Source organism: Sycon ciliatum, chromosome 3, assembly GCF_964019385.1.
Source record: "Sycon ciliatum chromosome 3, ocSycCili1.1, whole genome shotgun sequence".
Classification (NCBI taxonomy): domain Eukaryota; kingdom Metazoa; phylum Porifera; class Calcarea; order Leucosolenida; family Sycettidae; genus Sycon; species Sycon ciliatum.
Window position 1 is genome coordinate 36,449,303 of NC_088645.1, and position 15,266 is coordinate 36,464,568.

General features: G+C 44.9%; 2 protein-coding genes across 2 annotated transcripts in view; both read right to left on the minus strand.

Annotated features, from left to right (window-relative positions):
• The window catches only part of LOC135813033 (fibrillin-3-like), a 54,015-nt gene extending 52,603 nt beyond the window's left edge, over positions 1 to 1,412 (minus strand). Inside the window, exons 1-2 of the mRNA XM_065326252.1 lie at positions 1,385 to 1,412; positions 817 to 939 (exon numbers count right to left, since the gene is read on the minus strand). Of these exons, the coding sequence (XP_065182324.1) occupies positions 817 to 939; positions 1,385 to 1,412 (151 nt within the window). The remainder of the gene's footprint in view (positions 1 to 816; positions 940 to 1,384) is intronic.
• Positions 1,413 to 1,954: 542 nt separating this feature from the next.
• The window catches only part of LOC135813034 (adhesion G protein-coupled receptor E2-like), a 55,809-nt gene continuing 42,497 nt past the window's right edge, over positions 1,955 to 15,266 (minus strand). The window contains exons 6-9 of the mRNA XM_065326253.1: positions 7,841 to 7,981; positions 4,584 to 4,739; positions 2,769 to 2,891; positions 1,955 to 2,082 (exon numbers count right to left, since the gene is read on the minus strand). Of these exons, the coding sequence (XP_065182325.1) occupies positions 1,955 to 2,082; positions 2,769 to 2,891; positions 4,584 to 4,739; positions 7,841 to 7,981 (548 nt within the window). The remainder of the gene's footprint in view (positions 2,083 to 2,768; positions 2,892 to 4,583; positions 4,740 to 7,840; positions 7,982 to 15,266) is intronic.

The window sequence follows — 15,266 nt, forward strand, 5'->3', positions numbered from 1 at the left end:
GGCCTCATGCAAAGGGAACACGCGCAGCGGAGCTCATACGTTTGCAGCAAGTTCACGAGGAAAATGGCTTGAAGCGCAGTGTGAAAACGGTTTTGAATTGAAGTCCTTGGCGATGAAGTGCTACTGAATGCCAGGCGAATGAGCGAGCAGATCGAAAGGCCCCCATTCGAGACTTTCCTCGCTGGACAGCTAGCTGCAAGGGATTGTACGGCGTGCTGATATTTCACTTGCTGGTCAGCGCCAAGCAGATACTGCAGCACGCCAGCACACTATGCGCTTACTATGAACAGTGGAACAGTTTGAAAGGCTGTGTTCTTGCTTGTTTGTGAACAGTTGTACTAGATTCACCCTTCAAAAGGTGCCATCTCAACTGGAGTCAGGTTTCCTTGTGGTGTGTAGCGCCAGAGCATGCCAGTACATGTATGCAGCCCCAGAATGTGTTGAGTGAGGAGCAAACAAAACTCATGCAGAACTGTGCATGGCCACTACAGCCTGAAGCACCAACGGGCCACAACAAGCCTGCCCACTCATGCCTACCTTGTCATGTCACCTAAACAAAAATCATCCATGTCTCTTCCTTCCGTCTGGTGGATCTCTCTTCATTTCTTTCCTGTGATAACAATTTTGTGTTTTTTTTTGGATTTTTTAACACAATACCCTGGTGTGTTTGAGATGCTTTTAATACCACTATGAGTCGACCCACACCTGTAATATTTTGTTTCCTGACCCCCATGCCCAGTAGAAGCTGAAAATGGGAAAAGTCATTTTATGAAATTTCACCCTAAGCCTGGTTTTCGCAGATTCTGGGCCATTTACCTCGACAGCCAGTGCCAACGCTCCTAAATCCCGCCGGGCATTGGCATAGGAAAGAACCAAGTGTGTTTACACATGTCGCGATACCAGTGCAAATAGCAGGCTTCAAGCTACATTCATTAACATCTGTTCAAATACAAATACAAAAAATGGATGCAACCTTGGATTTGTTACATTGACAACATTTCTTACATTGCTCAGCATATCTATAGTCCATTGTGCCCAGCCTATGTGATAAACTCCCTATTACCATCGCTTTGATTTCTCTTTATCCGATCCCCGTGCCTGTAATTCTTTTTCTCTTATTGGCCACAGGCCATCGTGGGAATAAAAGATTTCAAACCCTGGATTTTTAACATTAACCACATGCTTGAGGGTTACATGAAACTTGGCGTTGAAATACAGTCAACTTCGCGTATAACGACACTCGGCGAAGTGTCGTTATACCCGAAGTCCCATTATATGTAGTACAGTTGGATGGGACTTCGCTCTGGGCATGGAAATTCTGTCGTTATTCGCGAATTGTCGTTATATCCGCAGTCGTTATTAGCGAAGTTGACTGTAAGCCTACCTTGCTCCACAGTTCTGCAGTCTACCATCGGAGGAATCCTGATATTCGTAACGCCGAAGAAGCGACAGGAGGAACGCCAAAGAAGCCGCTGACAAATTGTGCGCTAGAGAACAAGTCACTTTACAAATCGACAACTTGCCCGTGTTGTAGCTTCTTCGCTCCGTTGTGTTCTTTTGGCGTGCTTGCATTCCATGGGACAAAATACCCAGAGTGGAATATTATGCTGGCTACTTGACTAGGCAAAGCGAAATGGTGCCAAGCGTTGCACGATCTCAGCTTGAATAGACTCGAGAAGAGGTGCTGTCATGAGCAGTAAAGTGCTGTAGGAGCGCCATTCCTGCCCCGGCAGCACACGAAAACGATTGAGTGATAATGAGATAATACGACAATGTCTACAACCTTGATGACCTAGGCAAAAAATGCATATCGATGTTATAATTTTTTCTCATTAGAATTTCTCATGTCAAAAAAAGCTCTGAGCGATCTGGCATGATTTTTGAAGTAGCAGATAATTTGAGTTAGACGCTCATAACGGCGGGTTTGGAGCGCCAAATTGCGCTGTGGCGCTAGTCATCTGGATCCACTGATGAGTTGCTGGCTATTGCTGTGTTCCTCTGGCCAGAAGCTTTTTGAGACCGCCACATTCAATATAGCATGTAGTTGGGAATCGAAGAGGAGCGGGTGAAAGCCAACCACGGCTGACGAACGTAAAGAAATACACAAGAGAGATTGGAGGCGGTGTCGTTTCACGCATTCCTACTATCATCAGGCAAACGTAAAGAAATATGAATCTCAGATGGAGAGTCAAGGTTTAATTTATACAAAAGAGAAAGACCGAGGAACTACAAGTTACGCTATACACACACACACACACACACACACACACACACACGTACAGTGCTGTTTTACTGAGGCGTTCGGTTTTTCATGATTCTTGTTCGCATAGCTTCCCCTTTTACTGATCTTCGCATCTCTTGAGCCACACAAGTTGTGTGGAATGTTGCTTTGCGTTCTGGAATCGTGGTCTGACCGTCTGTCCAATAGTCTTGCCAGTATCGTCATTGACATTCATGAACATCCGCCAACGTCCTTCACAGCTGAGACTTTCAGCTCGTGCTTATCTTGGTTGCGCTCACCTTCCCCTCCTGATGTTATTTTCTATAACTTAGAACCTCCCAAGTTGGAAGGCTGTTGGAGTGCACATCCAAGATGTGCTAGAGCTGTTAGCCAGTTAGTTGTTGAACGTCAGTACCGTCGGTCAGTGTCGTGCAATGTTATCGCATGAACTGATTGTTTAGTAACTGGTGGTGTTGGTGGACAGTATAGCGTATCTTGTAGTTCCTCGGTTTTTCTCTTTGTATAAATATGAATCGATAATATTTACCTTCACAGTCAATTCCATTACTGCGAAACCCTGATGGACATGTACACTGGTAAGACCGGATTGTGTTTACACACATTGCCATGCCAGTGCATTTATGAATGTTCAAGCTACATTCATCAATATCTGTTCAAATACAAATACAAAAATACAAGTTCAATCCTTGAATGTTCAACAGTTGAGGGTGTTGAAAAGGTTGGAAAGTCTGAAGAAGAACAGAACAATTGACGGTCACTAACATGAGTCGAACCGGAGACCTTCCAGCAATAGTGTACCCGTCATCCCAGTAGAGACCTTCCAGCAATAGTGTACCTGTCATCCCAGTAGAGACCTTTTCAACCTTACTACAGTCGGACCTCGCTTATCCGGTCCTCTTTTATCCAGATCCATCGGCATCCAGAAGAAAATCGCTTGGTTACTGATTTACAGTATATGCCATGCATGCATACAGTAAGTGTGTTCGATTATCCGGTTCCCTCGCCTATCCGGATATTTTTACGGACAACGGATGTGTGCGGTTATGCGAGGTCTGACTGTACTACCGTCAGACGTTGAGTAACACAATTCACAGATTTGGTATAGGAAACCGCGGCACAGCACTACTTCACAGTCACTGCACTTTCATTCTTACATCAAGAAAAACAAAACAAAAAAACAATGGATGCGTGCCGTTATCAAGAGTGTACTTATAAGCTCCCAAGAGTGTGCAATTCCTTATACAACGTGCCATGCACAATATGCATGTATGTTGTCTCACAACTGTTTTAATTATGTGTACAGAAATCCATCATTGCAGTTGCATGATCCTTCTATGATGTCAGTTTAACGAGAGGGACAAACAAACCAACTGTTCGAACTTCAGCCATGCTTCTCAACTTTTTAACCATTGCTTAACGTCTTGTGATTACTAGTACCCATCAAGTTTGAACGGCCAATTTGTCAAAATCTGACGTACGGTTTATACTTCTAAGGCCTAAACAAAAAATAGGCTTGTTTCCGGTCGGCAACCCCTCAAAAAGGAGACTCGGTCGGCCGGAATGAAACTTTTTTTGGATACTTTTTTTTTGGTTCCTCAATCATTGTGGTATTGATGGACAAGAGCACCTACACATGTACATTGTATATATATCATGGCAAGGATCAATGTCAAAGTTGACTGACTCACTGTTCTTGTACAGCATGGGGTGTATTCCTGTTTTCGTACATTCTGAGAAATCAAGCAAACAGTTCGAGTCCTTCCAGCTCTGTTATTCTAGCTCGTATCGACCCCGGAGGTTTTCGAGCCGACAGCTGAGAATTTCTGCTACCTTGTAGGTGTTTCGATTGTGGCATTCGGTTGAGATTTGACTGAGTTATGACTCGTTGAGTGCACTTGCACACATGGCATTGCCACCGTTTGTATACATTTGGGACCAAAAAAAAGTTTCAGAATTTGGGAAAAAGTGGCCCGGTCGGGCGACCGGAAACAAGGTCATTATTTGTTTATATCTAAATGTAAAAAAATACGACCTTTGAGCGCAAAAAGCGAGGTGCGGCTGTCACCCCGGAAAATATCTCTGAAAACTATGTTAATGGCGGGTTGCAGTGGCTGGTGAGTTAATACATGGAATGGAAGTACCCCTCGGCAATGCTGTATGGAAGTGCATAAAAGTTAGTTGCTTGCTAGTGTCGGTGAAAGTAACTGCCAAAATGGTGGTCCAGTGATCCCCGTACCTCCACCCTTTCACTTTTGTTTTTACAGAATGCACAACAAGCTGGGCTGAACTACACATGATCAAAGTACGACATTATTGATCGATACATGTATCAAACACTTACCAGAGCAAGTAGGCCAGTGGCCTTGAGCGTCGCAGTACTGGATTGTAGGTACACCCGGCTTCAAGGCCAATCCTGGAAGGCAGGTCAAATTCTTCAAAACATTGGTTATGTCAGTGACGGTGCCCAAAAACTGATTGCTATTCGGGCATGCTTGTACTGAAGGAGAAGAAACAAAGAGAGCATTCAACGATGTATGAAGGCAGCAAAGGGAGCCAATGAGCGACCTGTGACTCTGGACTGTTTGCGGCACCGGCTTGTTGCCTAGATCACACAGCGGATTACTAGTGCACCAAAAGTAATTGAAAAACAATTGTGACGATGAACTGGGGATAGAATAGTAGTACTTGGTCCGCCCAGTTACAATTCGCGCTTATCTTCACACTTGTCCCAGGAAGGAAATACGAATAAGCCATGACCACAAAGCACTATATACATGATTATTTACATGTCAGAAAGCACCCCAGTCGAAAATTCAAGCAAGTTACACATCCTCCTCGCCATTATCGTCGCTGGTGGAAGAGCTCAAAACGTTCGATCCGGACAGCTGCTGCATGTTTCACAGCTTGTTCCACTTCTCCTCGTCTTGAATCACGTTCAAAGGCGGTGCGTGCCTGTCACCTTGTCGATCAGAAGCTGAGTGAGACTGCTCGCATGTTGGCTGTAAGTGTTATCCCCGTTCGTCGCAATAATGCGACTTTGTTTGAGACAAAAAGGCAACGCCATAGTCAGTGTTCTTTTTTCAAATCGCCTCTTGCGCTTGTCGTACTTGCTGATCAGCATCCACGCGAGCCGCTGGTGCTTGTGCATGCAGCGCAGTGATAGCTTCCGCTTGATGTAGCACCTCAGGTCCTGTGCGTACTGAACCTACGTGACTAAGTCTTAACGTCGTGCACCAGGCTTTTCGGCTAGTTTCCTGAAAGTCCTTTGCACTAGTGTTCCCTCAGGACTTGCTGTTTTCTTTGATTAGCTCCTTTGCTCTGTCCTCTGTGAGCTTCCGGTTTGGAGGTTATCTTTTCCTTCCTTTCCCTTTATCATGTATAAAAATTGCTGTTGCCATTCATATTTTTTACCTGCAAAATTTGAGCGAAATCTGAAAGATCGACTGGCACAAATGTTTTCACTTTTCACTGTCTTCAAGTCCAAGAAGACCAAACAAACTTAACATCAATTATCATGGTGTGCGTTTTTCTTCTCTCTTTTCCAACAAAGCTGCGATGCTATGGAATTGCCTACCGCCTTCTCTTACCTCTATAACCAGCCTCCTCGAATTCAAGCATTGTCTCTATCAGCATTTTCGCCGATATATTCAATACACTGACGGTATCCCAACTCCTTAATAACCAGATTTTGTATGCCTCGATCTATTTCCTTAGCCTATCCTCGATTAACTGCTCCCTCTACATAAAGGTGTCATTTCATTCTTCTTGCTGGAGATCCCCTCGACAGGCCCAAAGCCTTTGGAAAATCCTTAAATATTATGAAATACAAAAGACACAAAAATACAAATGTTCTGGTTTTCTCAGACGTACTCTCTTAATTGTATAGGTAGACTCCCTCTAATTCGAACCTCAAATTGCCAGGCCCTGAATTCGAATTATCCGGAACTTCTAATTATCCAAATGCAGTCCCATGTACTGATATGTATGTCAAAATGCTCGAAATTGCGTGCTGATTATTTTGCAAATTTTATTTGCATCAACGAAACATAGGTGGTCATGAACAACGAGGTCAGTTCATTTCACCAAAACACTGGATCAACACGAAGTCATTGGATATTATTTTCATCTTCTACGAAGTTATGTGGAGCAGTTTTCAATCACTGCAGTTGTCCTGAAATTATTTCAACGCAAAAGAACAGCGCTGCCTTCTCTGCGTCATGAAAGCCCGTCGGAGAGCAGCACGTCGATCTGAAGAATGGAAGTAGAGCGTAGGCATAGGTAATTTTTACGACTTCCAGTTGTTGTTCAGTCCCAAACTTCTTTGCGCATGAGCTGGCGCGGCATGATAAGCCATTTAGATCCGCGAAGGGAGCCAACCAGCTCGAAGAAGTCGTCTTCAATCAAATCTTTGCACTTTGCCTTGCACAGGCTTGGATCAATTTTCGAGAGAAGGTGGGTTTCTTCAACACTATTGTTGATCCTGGAGTGGACCAGGGATCAATTTTTTAGTTACTCTTGGCTAGAGAAGGAGAAAAATGAAATTCGAATTACGCTCGAAGGACATAGTCACTGTACTGTAAACTGCTCTTCTGTATGAAGGCAGAGTTCGAATTATCCAGCGGGCGCACTTTTCGGACTTCGAATTATACATTCGAATTTGACTTGAAGTGACTTGCAGAAGATCGGTACGACGAAAATGTTCGAATTACAAGGAATGTTTGAATTATACCGTATTCGAATTAGAGGGAGTCTACCTGTATTGTTTCCATTCTGGCAGTGCTGAAGGAGTTTGGGTTTGGAGTTCTTTTCTCTTCCTTTCTTTCCACTTTTACATAAACATAGCTGTTACTATTCACATTTTTATCCTTCCGTGTTGCTGTTCAACTTTTGTTCAAATTTTGATTTGTTTGCTCTCCTTGCTTTCCTTGCATTCAGATCAGAGCTTTGTGTGTCCAATCAAACATCTTTTATTAAGTAGTAGTTGTAGAAATAGTAGTTTTTGTTGACTTTTCGCTGTGGCTTTGTAATATTTGAATTTGTTTCTCTCGTTATGGTTTCTGGCTGCCATTGTGTCGGTGGGAGGTTTGTTGGAGTTTTACTTGGATCCTTTTAAAATTTTGTACAATTGCACGACCTTATTGAGCCTATGCTAGGGATTGAGTTCATTTTTGCCTCCTGGGACCTGGGTGCAATGCTTGAGTTCTCTTGGTCAGGTTTCCTTTCTTCTTGGGTGCAATGCTTGAGTTCTCTTGGTCAGGTTTCCTTTCTTCTTGGGTGCAATGCTTGAGTTCTCTTGGTCAGGTTTCCTTTCTTCTTCCTTTCTCCAGCATCATGTTTTCGGCGTCCTTTTCTTTCTTTGCATCATCATTTTGTGTGCTCTGTCAGCGCTTACTGTCACCCAACGCTGGGGCAAGCACCCCTGGCAAATACATACTTTACTCTCTACTCGACACATTGATTGTTCTCTCAAACTTAAAACTAGATGTAAACACAGGTGCCTTCGGTGTCAATTCAAATAATCCATCCGGAATAACTCGTCTGTCTGGAATTCCTGTTGCGGCCAATAACTAAAGCTGCATGAAGATCCACATTACTAACCTATACATTCTTCAATCCCGGCACTGTTCAGCATTGTCCTATTGGCGATATACCCAAGTTGGCAGCATGTATAGTTTCCAATCTCATTAATGCACCTTTTAGGTTCACAGGGCGGTGAAGGCAGAAGACACTCGTTGATCTCTGCGAAAATATGATATACATGCATACACGTGCCCACAGGGAGGTACACACCCACATACACACACACACACACACACACACACACACACACACACACACACACACACACACACACACACACACACACATACACACACACACACACACACATGCACACACACACACACACACACACACACACACACACACACACACACACACACACACATACACACACACACACACACAAACACACAAAAACACACACATACACACATACACACACACACATACGCGCGCGCATGCAACCACACACACCATAATATCTTTTAAGTCCTTTCAAGAAACTCTTTTATCCGGCTCACCTTTTGGAGAAATGTCCCTGAATTTCCCCAATGAATACTCCTAGTGAAATAAGCACCAACACCCCACTACTCCCAGTCTCACTATTCCCCATTCTTCTACTCCACACCCCGCTACTTCCAACCCCACAACTTCCAACCCCACAACTCCCAACCCCACTACTCCCAACCCCACCAATCCCCACTCCTCTATTCCCAACCCCAACCTCACCACACCAATCCCAACCCCACCAATCCCCACTCCTCTATTCCCAACCCCAACATCACCATTCCCAACCACACCAATCCCAACCCCACCAATCCCCACTCCTCTATTCCCAACCCCAACCTCACCATTCCCAACCACACCAATCCCAACCCCACCAATCCCCACTCCTCTATTTTTCACAACTCTTAGCCCTGCCCCATGTTATAGTTAGACATTTCAATAATTCTTGAGCATGCTTCAAATATTTCTGATACTAGTAGTACTATTTTACACAAACTCCTGACAACTCCGGGTCTAGGTCACTCCGAGACACCTTTCTTGCCAGGGCTGATAATACTTCATGTTTACTCACATTACTTATCTTCCTACTGCAAGCGAATGCTGTTGAAAGTCTTCGCTCGTACTTTATTTGCATGTTGCTCGCATGCACCCTTTCTCAAACTGAGTTCTGGTTACATCACTAGAATAAATGCGTGCTCGCTGGTCTAAAACTGAACGCCACACTTTAGTGTACATCTAGCATGCGCTATGTTGTTGTTGTTGTTGTTGACTTTTATTTTACTTCACCAATTGCACAGGCATGATTGCCTTCTTACCGGCCTATAGGTCCGGTTCTCACAGAAAGATGAAGAAAATTATATGAGGAAATGTATAGAGATAAAGACATGCAAGCGGTATGATTATTATTATAGAAATGTTTGTTATGACATTGTGTGTATGCTGACACTCAATTTGTGTGAACTTTTTATAATGTGATAACAAATAAAATGTAGTGGAAGCATTTCATGAGAATATATGTGTGAACATTGGCAGACTTTGTTGGATGGGGACACTTTTTAGCAGTCCAGGGAACATGAAGTACGGCGAGGGGTGTTGGACTGTTGGCATAGAGTTTACAAGTTAAGTACGTCAATATCAGATAGGGCTCTCTTGAATTGATCGGCAGCAGTTATCGATCTTACATCAGCCGAGAGGGCGTTCCATGCAATACTGCCGTGAAACATCATACTCGAGCGACCAGCAGGCCCGCGAAGGAAAGGGACTTGGAGCAAGTTGGAAACTTGGCCCCTAGTGATGCGCTGATCGTTTAGGACGGTGTTTGGAGCAGTCGTTGTAAAGAGTTGCTGTAGGAGTGGGCTACAGTATCCATTGATACAGCGGTGTACAAAGATTAGAACTTTCTGAGTGTATGTGTGTGCCAGGCTGACTATACTAAGAAGTGCCAGAAGCGGTGCGGTGGGGGTGAGAAAGCGCTGTTGCAAGGTTGCACGAATGCCGGCTTTGAAACTCTTCTCCAGACGTCCAAGCAACTGGGCAGAAAGCCCAGGAACAAAGCTATTCGAACCATAGCATAGCTGAGAGAGGACCATGCTGAGGAACCAAGTGCGTCTGGCGCGCAAACTGAGTCCTTGGCCATGCCTCCAGAGCTGGCCAATGGTCCTAGCAGTCTTGCGGCTCAGGTGTGCAATGTGGGGCTTCCAGGACAGCTCCTCATCGAGTATTACCCCGAGATACTTAGCCGAAGGTGTGATAGCTATGCGCTAACTCTGCATCCTGCTGCAGCTTGGAGCGCATATAACCTCAGCTTGCTTTCATTGTAGGATTGCCTCAACACTGCACGGAACAAAAAGCTATGACTGGACTTCATTGACAAGTGTACATCGGTGTAAAAAATGGCATGTACTTGTCATGTGCTAGTACCTGTATAATTATGTTTTTTTTCGTATGCTATTCTTTCTGATGCAATCTATTTCATGGTGAAACAGTTGACAGATGCGTGGAACCCATTATTCGGGAGACATGCGACCTGTATTATTATTATTATTAAGCTTCCGTGGAGATAAAAATGTAATCAACGCAATAAATAGAGTAAGCTGCGCACTCAGTACAAACACCATAAGCAAAACTTGTTTTCATGTAAATAAAGAAGCTTGTTCTTAAACGTTTTCGTCGCCATCTCATCAGAGGATTACTGGCAAATCAACAAAAGCTCTTAACTCAATATATATATACGCACAATGCAAGTAATAATTTAGACCCTAACTACCGCGATAAAATGAGAGCTGAAAGAAACATTACACCATTCAACGATATCAGGTGACACCAGATGCGATAAATTCACCACTAGAAAGTTACCATGCAACCACAAACGCCGTCGTTGGTGGCGGTGGTGGAGGAGAATGGGCGTGGTGGCTCATCGGGTCGGCTTGTGTCGCCGCCTTTGCTCCGGCCGTCGGTGGTTCCCTCGTCGGTGCCCCCGGCGGCTTTGGCTGAGGCGGTGCCGCTTGCGGTCCCGGTCCCACTGCCTCCTCCTGATCCTCCGCCATCGGTTCTTGCGGCGGTGGAGCTTGCCAGTGGCAGACCGCGAGCAACACTGACAGCTGCATTAACACTACAAATGCCGACTCAAAAAGACCCACCTTGCATATCAGTAAATCCCACACCAACACCAACAACGCAATCTACAGCAACCATAATTAATCCACCATCCAAGCCCATAATTGAAAGACCAAGACGATCAACAGCCAACTACAACAGAAGCTACGCACTCAGCGGACGAGGGCGAAAGGAGGGACGTGATAGCAGGGGGACGGCCGAGTTGAGTTCAATGGACCCGGTCAGGCGGGATGGACGAGACAGAGAGAGTACAGAGGAAGCGGAGGATGGAACGGACGGCGGAGGGAGCAGTGGGTCGGAGAGCAGTGATGGGAGTGATGGTGAGAGTGCCGGTGAGAGTGTTAGTGTTGTACGTAGGTTTCGTGGTAGCAAGTCTTCAGTGTACAATCATCTGCTGGCTAGTCCTGATTGTTGCGGTGCGTATTCCGACTCTTCGTTCACTGTATTGTGCCGTGGTCGTCATGGTTATGGACTACAGTTAAAAGTGTTGGAAGCTATCTATCAGCGTATGTACAAGCCTAATTTGTGTGTACAGAAAGATAGTATAATTGGGTTGAAATTGTTCAAGTAACGTGTCGTGTTTAGTGCGGCCAAGCTTGGCCGTTAATGTTCTAGGTGTAATGTACTGCTGTTATGTGTTATCACGTTGTCTTTCCTTCCTTTCTCCTTTGTTCATTTCTCGCTTTGATTGTTAAAATTCACACTTGTAAATTTCACTGTTGTTGCTCTTAGTGTTATTTCTCTAACTTAGATTTTCTATAATAGTTCAATTTTTGTTTCAGTGTCCTTTAGTACAACGACGATTCCTGATGAGTGTTGTACGAAAACTTGTTTGAATCCCTTTCTTTCTCTACACAATTTCTTCACATTTTTCATCGTTTTATTGCACATTGTCTCCACAGTTTTACAATACATGAATACAGTGTACATAAATGTCGATCCAGCTTGTATTACTGATTGCGGTTATCAAATTATTATTATTATTATTTTAACTGGTTTTGAGGGAAAGAGACAAACGGGAAAAGTCTGAAGAAAAAATTGATTGTCACCACCAGGACTCGAACCAGGGACCCTCGCTTGTAGCCAGCGATGCTCTAACCACTGAGCTATGGTGTAGTCGTCATCGAAGCAGAGACCGTTCAATGTTTTCCTCAGACTTCGTAACTCACACTTCCTGTGAATCCACACAGGCGGGTGGGACGCAGCCCTCACTGTACCCACACACTTCACGTACAAACTAGCACGCGGGGAGCCCCAAGTCATAAAATATTAACTGGTTTTGAGGGAAAGAGACAAACGGGAAAAAATTATTATTATTATTATTTGTAAGAAAGGTTTGCTCCCCACACCGGAGCTCGCGCTATTCCGCCGACTTTACTTGACACTTGACTGACTCACGACTGCCATCCAGAGCACACGAGAAGTCCATCGAACCTTGGACTCGGCAAACCTGCAAGAAAGCACCACTCCCGGCTCAATACACAGTGTTTCGGGGAATTCACCCCTCATCAGTTGAGCTTGAGTAGGCTGAGGAAGATTGTGCCTGAAGAGCACCACTTATATAGTGCTCTCCAGGCACAAACATCACCAGGGATACAAACTTACAGAGACGCTCCGCTTCCAGCGCGATAAACACCTCGTGAACACCAGATAGCAGCGTGATAGCAGCGTGATAGCAGTGTGAGGAAAGTCGGCGGAATAGCGGAATAGCGCGAGCTCCGGTGTGGGGAGCAAACCTTTCTTACAAATCATCGCCGAAGTCGCAACCACTACTTCGTATTATTATTATTATTATTATTATTATTATTATTATTATTATGAAGTTAGACTTCTAAGTTCGTATTATTATTATTATTATTATTATTATTATTATTATTATTATTATTATTATTATTATTATTATTATTATTATTATTATTATTATTATTATTATTTGAAGAAATGGTGTAGGGAAAAAATATATGGATTCAAACAAGTTTTCGTACAACACTCATCAGGAATCGTCGTTGTACTAAAGGACACTGAAACAAAAATTGAACTATTATAGAAAATCTAAGTTACAGAAATAACACTAAGAGCAACAACAGTGAAATTTACAAGTGTGAATTTTAACAATCAAAGCGAGAAATGAACAAAGGAGAAAGGAAGGAAAGACAACGTGATAACACATAACAGCAGTACATTACACCTAGAACATTAACGGCCAAGCTTGGCCGCACTAAACACGACACGTTACTTGAACAATTTCAACCCAATTATACTATCTTTCTGTACACACAAATTAGGCTTGTACAGACGCTGATAGATAGCTTCCAACACTTTTAACTGTAGTCCATAACCATGACGACCACGGCACAATACAGTGAACGAAGAGTCGGAATACGAATTGCAACAATCAGGACTAGCTAGCAGATGATTGTACACTGAAGACTTGCTACCACGAAACCTACGCACAACACTAACACTCTCACCGGCATTCTCACCATCACTCCCATCACTGCTCTCCGACTCACTGCTCCTTCCGCCGTCCGCTCCATCCTCCGCTTCCTCTGTACTCTCTCTGTCTCGTCCATCCCGCCTGACCGGGTCCATTGAAGTCAACTCGGCCGTCACCCTGCTATCACATCCCTCCTTTCGCCCTTGTCCGCTGAGTGCGTAGCTTCTGTTGTAGTTGGCTGTTGATCGTCTTGGTCTTTCAATTGTGGGCTTGGATGGTGGATTAGTTGTGGTTGCTGTAGATTGCGTTGTTGGTGTTGGTGTGGGAGCTACTGATATGCAAGGTGGGTCTTTTTGAGTCGGCGCTTTGATTGTTAAAATTCACACTTGTAAATTTCACTGTTGTTGCTCTTAGTGTTATTTCTGTAACTTAGATTTTCTATAATAGTTCAATTTTTGTTTCAGTGTCCTTTAGTACAACGACGATTCCTGATGAGTGTTGTACGAAAACTTGTTTGAATCCATTATTATTATTATTATTATTATTATTATTATTATTATTATTATTATTATTATTATTATTATTATTATTATTATTATTATTATTATTATTATTATTATTATTATTATTATTATTATTATTATTATTATTATTATTATTATTATTAATATTACCACGCAAGGTTGCCCACTAGCCATGCCCCTCTACGTTATTGCCATTACGCCACTCGTCACTACCCTCGCCACCGCCCTTATGGACGACTCTCCAGCTGGCACGGTGCATGACCTCGAATCACCTGAGAGACCAGCCGGCGTCGGTGCGTCCGCTGCTCGACCGGACGCCTCGACCATCCAGCTATGGTATGCCGATGACGCGGGAGCCGCTGGCCTGCTGCGGCGCCTTCGCACCTGGTGGGACAAGATCTGTCAACTTGGCCCAGCATTCGGCTACTATCCAAACGCTGCCAAGACTTGGCTGGATGTCAAGCCCGAGCATCTCGATGCTGCCAACGCTGCATTCGCCGACACCGATGTCCACATCACCACTGAGGGCCGCCCCTACCTGGGTGCTCCTCTGGGCTCGGAAGCCTTCAAGACAACATTTTGCAATGCTCGAGTGGAGGCTTGGGCATCTGAGATGCGTGAGCTGGCGAACGTGGCCGAGTCCGAGCCCCAAGCCGTGTATGCCGCACTGGTCTTTGGGTACCGTCACCGCTGGACATTCCTGATGCGCGTGTCGAGCTGTGCACCAGATGTCTTCGAGCCTCTCGAGTCCTCTCTTCGCTCCGTCTTGTTGCCAGCTCTATTGGGTGTGCCAGTCGTCCCTGCCTGCTCCTCTGGGCTCGGAAGCCTTCAAGACAACATTTTGCAATGCTCGAGTGGAGGCTTGGGCATCTGAGATGCGTGAGCTGGCGAACGTGGCCGAGGCCGAGCCCCAAGCCGTGTATGCCGCACTGGTCTTTGGGTACCGTCACCGCTGGACATTCCTGATGCGCGTGTCGAGCTGTGCACCAGATGTCTTCGAGCCTCTCGAGTCCTCTCTTTGCTCCGTCTTGTTGCCCGCTCTATTGGGTGTGCCAGTCGTCCCTGCCCCTCTATGCAGCCTCCTTGCTCTGCCTGTGCGTCATGGTGGCGTTGCAGTGCTCAATCCAGTTGAGGCTGCCCCGCAACAGCGGACAGCATCTCTGTCCATCACTACCAGTCTCCAGCAACTTATCGCGGACCAGTACTCCCTCTACAGCGTAGACCCAGCAACCATTTACGCCGCCAAGGCTGCTGCCAAGCAAGCCCAGTCTGTGACTACCAAGACCGTCCTGCAGACAGCTGGTCCAGAGGCCCTACCACCAATGCTTTTGGAGCACCTCCAGGCCAAGGGAACAGGTGCATGGATGACCTGTCTTCC